Source organism: Otolemur garnettii, unplaced genomic scaffold, assembly GCF_000181295.1.
Source record: "Otolemur garnettii isolate 467f Iridium unplaced genomic scaffold, OtoGar3 scaffold00179, whole genome shotgun sequence".
In the NCBI taxonomy this organism is placed as follows: domain Eukaryota; kingdom Metazoa; phylum Chordata; class Mammalia; order Primates; family Galagidae; genus Otolemur; species Otolemur garnettii.
In genome coordinates this window covers 1,329,839-1,337,499 of record NW_003852574.1, presented here as the reverse complement: position 1 = coordinate 1,337,499, position 7,661 = coordinate 1,329,839, and the positions used below count along the sequence as shown (strand labels likewise).

General features: G+C 47.8%; 2 protein-coding genes across 7 annotated transcripts in view; both read left to right on the top strand.

Annotated features, from left to right (window-relative positions):
* The first annotated feature begins 195 nt into the window (after positions 1-195).
* On the top strand, positions 196-1,511 carry LOC105888077 (glutamine--tRNA ligase-like). The gene is made up of 6 exons (XM_012811870.2): positions 196-219; positions 276-368; positions 488-615; positions 709-775; positions 851-976; positions 1,346-1,511. The coding sequence occupies exons 1-6, from the start codon at positions 196-198 to the stop codon at positions 1,394-1,396; spliced, it is 489 nt and encodes a 162-aa protein (XP_012667324.1). The 3' UTR covers positions 1,397-1,511.
* A 918-nt stretch (positions 1,512-2,429) lies between these two features.
* QRICH1 (glutamine rich 1) overlaps positions 2,430-7,661 on the top strand; it is a 64,145-nt gene continuing 58,913 nt past the window's right edge. Inside the window, exons 1-3 of one of the 6 annotated variants that reach the window (XM_023519571.1) lie at positions 3,114-3,483; positions 3,908-3,941; positions 4,253-4,312. The gene's annotated coding sequence lies outside the window, so the exon portion shown is untranslated. The other 5 variants (XM_023519569.1, XM_023519572.1, XM_023519570.1 and 2 more) reach the window with 5 other exon arrangements.

Genomic DNA, 7,661 nt, shown 5'->3' with positions numbered 1-7,661 from the left:
GTTGTTTGGCGGGTCCGGGCTGGGGATTCGAACCCGCCACCTTAGGTGTATGTGGCTGGCGCCTTAGCCGGTTGAGCTATAGGTGCCGAGCCAAGGGTTGGGAGTCTTATTTGCTGTTGAGTCTCATTCCGGAATCCTTTCATCTTATTTTTTTTGTCAATCCATCTACTTCCTGCTTCAGATGAACCAACTCCTATGAGACGTGGAGGTGGGGGGAGAGCCCTACTTGTTTCACCCTTGTAGACTCTTATGTCTACCCCATCTCCTACCTCTAGGAGCCAGAACCAGGCTTTAAGCGCCTGGCTTGGGGCCAGCCTGTGGGTCTGAGGCATACAGGCTATGTCATTGAGCTGCAGCATGTTGTCAAGGTAAGAACCAGCTGCATTCTTCCTACTGCAGTGCCTGCTGGGGCCAGGATTTGAGCGTAGCCTGTGGTGCTTGTAGTGGTTCCCAGGTCTGATTGCTGATCTTTTCCCTCTACTTCCAGGGTCCCAGTGGTTGTGTAGAGAATCTAGAGGTGACCTGTAGACGAGTAGATGCTAGAGAGAAGCCCAAGGCCTTTATCCACTGGGTGTCACAGCCTCTGACATGTGAGATTCGCCTGTATGAGCGATTGTAAGTGAACAAAGCAAGGGTGAGGCAGGTATAAGATGGGCATTACCTGCTGTGGCTATGCAGCTGGGGGTCTTACTTTCACTCTGGCTGTAGATTCCAGCACAAGAACCCTGAAGATCCTGTTGAGGTGCCTGGTGGATTCTTAAGTGACCTGAACCCGGTAGGCTTTATGGGGTTTAGGGTAAGAGTGGTAGGCCTCTCAGGCTGGATGGCTGTGTGAGTTCCCTGCCTACAGGCATCACTGCAAGTGATAGAGGCAGCGTTAGTGGACTGTTCCGTCGCCTTGGCAAAACCCTTCAACAAGTTTCAGTTTGAGCGTCTTGGGTACTTCTCCGTGGATCCAGACAGCCGTCAGGGACAGGTACTTGACTTTACCCTTTCTGCAACAGTGATGGTGACCACCATTTGCTGGGCCAAGTGCTTTGCCTATATTTCCTTAGTTAATGGTTACCACTTGAGGGGTTGGCATTCATGTTCTACTGGTGAGGAAACTGACTCTGAAGTCCACATACAAAATTTTGTATTCACCATGGTTTTCTTAATCCTCAAGTAGGGGGTAGGCATAGAGGTTGTAATCCGTATGAAATTCTAGCCTAGAGCCATCTAATCCCTTACTCAAAGTCACAAAGTTATTGAGAACGTATGTCTCCTGACCCTTGGTATTTCCTCAGTTCCTTGGGATGAGGGGGCAGTCTGGGTCCTTGGACATTTTTCTTCTTCTCTCCTCTAGCTTGTTTTTAACCGAACTGTGTCACTGAAGGAAGACCCTGGGAAGGTGTGAGCTGGAAGCATTGTGGACCTACCTCATTGTGGACCTATCTTCCACCTCCTGGGGATGGGGGTATCCTCACCACCCCAAACTCCATGTCAATAAAGAACAGCTAAATTCCCCTGGAGACTGCTATATGCCTTTCTAGCATCTGAGGGCCCTGGAGACATACTTTGTGTGTAGGGGGTGGGGGAGGTATGCGCCTTGTGCATGTTTTGTCTGTGAGAATGGGCTTCTCCAGGAAAGATGACACTGACAGCTTTGAAACTACTGGGCAAGGGAAGGGCCTAGCTGGGGTTATTATCCTCTGCACCTGGTTTAAGGGAATGAGGGTCCTGAGGTTCTGCTCCATGACTTCTGGTGTGGGAGGGATCTAGTAGGTTTGTCTGCCTGTGGAAAGATAAAGAGGCTTGGCTCCCAGTCCAGCCATTCAGTAAATAATTACTGGGTGTTTATTGTGCGTCCAGCACAGCGAGATGAGGCATACATGTCGTGATAGCCTTCCGAGTTCATTATCTAGGGGAGACCTGGAGACCAGGCACTGACCGTTTGGGAGAGGTCTCCCTTGACCTGTGCAAGGCCAGAAGAGGTTACTGACCCAGCCTGGCTTCCAGCTGACTATTTTTAGGCGTGACTTCTGAGAGTTATCCCAAAAGACTGAACAAGTGCGAAAGACTGGAGGCAATGAGTGTCTACAAAAGGCTAGTCACCCTCTGGGCTAGCTTGCCTGCATGTGCCTGCGGCTTTAATGCCTTGCACATTTTCCCTGTATACAAACACAAGGCTACCCGAGGCCCGCTTTAAGGTGGACCTGACTGAGGAAGGCTGAACTCAGATGGCAACAGATGGTGGGGAAGGTCCCAGACACTGTGTCCTCCAAAAGGTGAGCGGCTCAGGGACTACCCAGTGGCACACGGCTGGAAACTCCAGGCTTGGGTCAGAGATTTGTGGGGCCCACCTTAAGCGAGAGGCTGGTCCGTGTAGGGCCTCACGCCGCGTTTTGCTGCTTGACCAGAAGAAGGTGGGTCCACCGAACAAACTTCGAACTCCACCTCCAGGCCCAGCCCCAGCCTTGGCTCCGCCCCGTAAATAGGGGCGTCTGTGGGAGGGGCGACCTACCCCACACCCCGGGTTCCACTTGCATGTATAGCAACCGTAGGCGCGGCCTACCTCCCTGGCTGCCTGAAACGTTCACTTTAAGTCTGGTCAGGAGACAGCCCCAAATCTCGCGGGATCCGACGCACCGATTCTCGCGAGAGAGGTATTCGGCACCCATTGGCTGTGAGGGTTGAATGTAAGATGGCGCCCAGGGAGCTGTGAGGAGAAAATCCTGTCGGTGTTAGAGCGGCGACGGCAGAACCGGGGTCCCGGGCGGTGCGGCGGGGCCAGCGGGTAGAGCAGAGTCGGCGGCGGCGGTGACGTCGCCGGGTGAGGGCTCCGGTAGAGGTGGGGATGTGGCGAGGCTGTGGGCCTGGGATAGCAGGCCTACCCCACACAACGACGGGCGGGGGTGGGTGAGCCGCCGCCGCTGGGCCCAAGGGACCTCCGGGCGGCTCCTGAGTCGAGAACGTCCCTGGGCTCTCGAGCCCCCGCCCTGCGGGTGGGGGAGGGGTTGGTTAGGGATTTAGGTGGGCGCGGCGCACGAGCGCGCGCTAGGGCGGGCGCGCGACCGAACCTGTTTTTATGCGCCGGCGGGCGCGCGCGCGCTGTGCGGCCTTCCCGACGCGCGTGGCCGCCGACGTGCGCGTCCCCGGCCCGGATATTTCGGCTTTTGGAGCTGTGGCCCGTGGGCAAGAGCGGCTTTCCGGGGCGCGCGCGCGCTAAGACCCCAGTTTTGGCGCGCGCGCCCTGCTGTTGGGTGGCGGTGGTGCCTCTTCGAGAGCGCGCAGGCGCCTCTGTTGAGCTGAGCGAGAGCTTCCTGCGCGGGGAAGGTTGCGGGCTAGGCCTTTCCTTCTCTGGTGACGTCTCTGGGCGTCTGTGGCCTAGGCCTGGGGAGAAACCAACTGGCTTTGGTGTCTAGGTTGTAGCTCCGCTCCTCTGCGAGGCGGGCGAGATTCCCTGTACTTGAAGAATGCGGTTATTTGAGGCCCAAGTGCGGGGTGGGTGCTTGGGGCGGGAGTGCTTCCCTGCTTCAGAACCCTTTTTGCTTGAGAGGGCAGTGAACCCCCTCAGGTTTCCTCACTTCGGGTTGGTGGTTTGTACCGGGGAGGGAAGGTTAACATCAGAAGGTCCTTAAGTAGTACTTGCTTTCTTTTCATTATAAACTAATTCTTCTATATGCGCAACTCATACACGTCACATCTGTGCACTCTGGAAGGGACTCGTCTTTTGTGGAAGATTTGCATTTCTCTGAGCTCTAAAATGCCACTTTGAATCCTTAAATGCAGTCTTGTCTTCTGCTTGAATGGGAGGGTCTTTCTTTAGTCTGTTGTACTAAGGGCCTGCTGTTGCCTCCGCCAAAAAAGTTGCCTAAAACAAAATTGAACAACCTGAGAGTCAGTGCTTTTTTTTTCAATTCCACAGTTCTCTAGCAGATAATTCATATATCCCTGTGAAGGTCAGTTTTGATTTACGATTTCAGTCCTTTTCAGCTCTTTTTCACCCCAGCACTGTATTCTGATCCTAAGGGGAATTCTAGGTTTGCCCTAGAAAAATTTGCACCTCTTTTTTCTAAGATAAAACATGCTAATTTATGTTTTCCAGTCTTGCTTCACTAAGTTTAAGGAAAAGGAAGCTAAGAGGAATAAAGTTAGCAATTAAATTTAATAATGATGGGATAGTTCTTTCTAATGTACTGTATTTTTTTAAGAACAAAGTTAAAAATTGAGGTTCAGGATGGAAAGAACTTTCTTGTTCTATCTTCTTCAGAATGTTAGAAGTCTTGAGAACTCAGGACAAGCAGCAGAAATACATGCAACATGGTGACTGGTGAGTTAAAATTGTTCATATGCTGAAAGTACATGTGCACAGATTTTTCTGGTATGTTGAAACCTCACAAATCCTGTCACTCATTTTGGGTGCTGTCTGCCAGAGACTTCTAGGTGCTATAAAAAGTGGGGAGACTGCATCTTTGAATCCAGCCACAGTTTGCTGCTTGGACAGTTTTTTTATTTTTATTTTTTTGATACAGAGTCTTACTATGTTGCCCTTGGTATTGTGCTATGGTGTCACAGCTCACAGCAACCTCAGACTCTTGGGCTTAAGCGATTCTCTTGCCTCAGCCTCCCAAGTAGCTGGGACTACCGGCACCTGCCACAGTGCCCAGCTATTTTTGGTTGTAGTTGTCATTGTTTAGCAGGCCCCAGGCTGGGTTCAAACCTACCAGCCCTGGCATACATTACTGGCTCCCTATCCATTGAGCTACAGGTGCGGAGCCTGCTTGGACAGTTTTCTTCTCTTAACATATAAGTCAGTGCAACTTGCAGATTATAGCATTATAGCATGACAAGGTATTAGCTTTTCCAAGAACTTAATGGTTCAAAGAGAAGCAATCAGGTTATCTAGGATACACTTATAATTTTAATATACCTTTTAGGTCTACTTGTTCTGGATTATCTTTGTTTTTAACTGTTAAATTTGAGATCTTCCTTTCAAATTGGTGTTTGTAAATAATGTTTCCATAAGTTTATCAACTAAGATTGTCCTAGTCTTCTGTTACGAATTGTTTGTGTACCTCTCCATGAACCTCTGCACTTCCACATCCCCTTTCTAGCTTATGTTGCTATTTCAAACAAAAGACCAAATAGTGGTTGGGTTTTCTTGTAGATTCCATTTGTTTCAGAAAAATGACCAAAGTCAAGAGCTCTGGGTGTGGCTGTCCTTTATGGCAGCTTCAGAATGAAAGATATCTTTCTTTAATCTTGCATGCTTTCTGTTAATCACTTGTGGTTTGTACTTGATGTGTGTTTGTTTCTTTTGTGTCTGCTTTTTAAACAGTCACCTTTTATCTGGGAAGGTCTTTTATTTCTGAGTTAACATTAGAATGAGGTGTTATATAAATAGCTATTATTTTCCTTTGTTTTGTTGCCCTGCATTTTGTTCTATATGTTTCAGGTTCTCCCCAAGCTTCACTTAGATCAGGCTTCCTAATGCTGCAACCATAGGTTGAGAACCGCTGATTTAAATGCTTCCTTTCTTTCTCTAATTATTATATCAGATTGTAATTTCTATTATTAATTTGAAGTAGCTGCATGAAGAAATGAGTAATCTCTTGTTTGCTGAAAGGGGGAAAGGAATGTTCTTTGGTCTTTCACTCTTTAGGCCAGGGCAAAACTATGGTTAGAGCTAGTGGACTATGTCAAAAAGCTGATTTTTTTCCCCCTTTTATTAAATTCATGAAATAACTGTTTGTATAAAAATAGGTGATCTTTATACACTTTCATGAAAAATTACTAAGTGAACTCTGATGTAACTTTTACTTCTAAAAGAAAGAACAATTGTAGCATCCCTGAACCTTTTATGAGTCCCTTCCTAGTTAGCAGATTCTCAACCCCTAGAAGTGACTACTACTCTGACATCTGTGATAATCATATTATTTTTCTTTTTACATTTACCATCTTTGTATCCTTCGACAGTATAGTTTAGTTTTGTTATTATTTTTTGAGACAGAGCCTCAAGCTGTCTCCCTGGGTAGAGTACTGTGGCATCACAGCTCACAGCAACCTCCATCTCCAGAGCTCAGGCGATTCTCCTGCCTCAGCCTCCCAAGTAGCTAGGATTATAGGTACCCACCATAGAGCCCGGCCATTTTTTGGTTGTAGCTGTCATTGTTATTTGGCGGGCCCAGGCTGGATTCGAACCTGCCAGCTCTGGTGTATGTGGCTGGCACCTTAGCCACTTGAGCTGTAGGCACCGAGCCATTGTTAACTTTTGAATTTTATTTAAATGAAATCTTGCTATTTTGTCTTACTACTTTTAGCATTGTTTCTGAAATGTGTACACACTAGCTGTTCATCCCAATTTCTTTCTTTTTTTTTTTTGAGACAGAGCCTCAAGCTATCCCCCTGGGTAGAGTGCCGTTGGCATCACAGCTCACAGCAACCTCCAACTCCTGGGCTCAAGCGAGTCTCCTGCCTCTGCCTGCCAAGTAGCTGGGACCCAGGTGCCCGCCGCAACACCTGGCTATTTTTTGGTTACAGCCATCATTGTTGTTTGGCTGGCCTGGGCTGGATTCAAACCCGCCATCTTATGTGTATGTGGCTGGTGCCTTATCTACTTGAGCCACAGGCGCCGAGCCTCATCCCTATTTCTATATAGAATTCTGTTGTATGAATATAGCATAACGTATTTATTCATTCCACTATTTTTTAAAAATTTATTTATTTATTTTTGAGACAGAGTCTCAATTTGTTACTCTCAGTAGAGTACCATGACGTCATAGCTCACAGCAACCTCAAACTCTTGGGTGCAAGTGATTCTCTTGCTTCAGCCTCCCAAGTGGATGGGATTACAGGCCCCTGTCACAATGCCCAGCTATTTTTAGAGATGGGGGTCTCACTTGGGCTGGGGCTGGTCTCGAGCTCCTGAGCTTAGGCAGTCCACCCACCTCAGCTTCCCAAAGTGTTAGGATTACAGGCGTGAGCCACCAAACTCAGCCCTATTCATTCTACTATTGATAAATATCTAAGCTGCTTCCAGTTTTGGGCTGTTAACAGTATGCTTTGAATATTGTATAAGTACCTTGTGTATGTTATATATGCCAAGAGATAGAATTATTGGATTTTATGGAATGGATATTTTCAACTTCATTAGATAATGTAAGTGATTGTGCTGATTTATAACTCATCAATATTTAGTAGTTATAGGAATTTTAAATTCTGGTTGAAAGTGTATATTGTCCAAAAATAGAACTAGCTGGGCATGGTGGCTCACACATGTAATCCTAGCAACTTTCAGAGGCTGAGAAGGGTGGATTGGTTGAACTTACGAGTTTGAGACCAGCCTGAGCAAGAGTGAGAGCCCCGCTCTACTAAAAATAGAAAAACTAGCCTGATGTTGTGGCAGGTGCCTGTAGTCCCAGCTACTGAGAAGGCTGATTGAGGCAAGAGGATCCTTTGAGCCCAAGAGTTTGAGGTTGCTGTGAGCTACGCTGATGCTATAGCACTCTAGTCTAGGCAACAGAGTGAGATTCTTATCTAAAAAGAAAGTGCGAGAGAGGCTTGATGCCAGTAGCTCAGCGGCTGGGGCGCCAGCCACATATACCAGAGGTGGCAGGTTCGAGCCCAGCCCCAGCCTACCAAACAACGACAACTACAACCAAAAAATAGCTAGGCGCTGT

What these genes read in the sequence shown, in the direction of transcription:
- LOC105888077 (XM_012811870.2), top strand. Translation starts at nt 196, where the DNA reads ATGAGACGTGGAGGTGGGGGGAGA. An exon ending in GACGTGGAGGTGGGGGGAGA is followed by an intron (nt 220 to 275) that starts GCCCTACTTGTT and finishes TCCTACCTCTAG; the next exon opens with GAGCCAGAACCAGGCTTTAA. An exon ending in CAGACAGCCGTCAGGGACAG is followed by an intron (nt 977 to 1,345) that starts GTACTTGACTTT and finishes TCTCTCCTCTAG; the next exon opens with CTTGTTTTTAACCGAACTGT.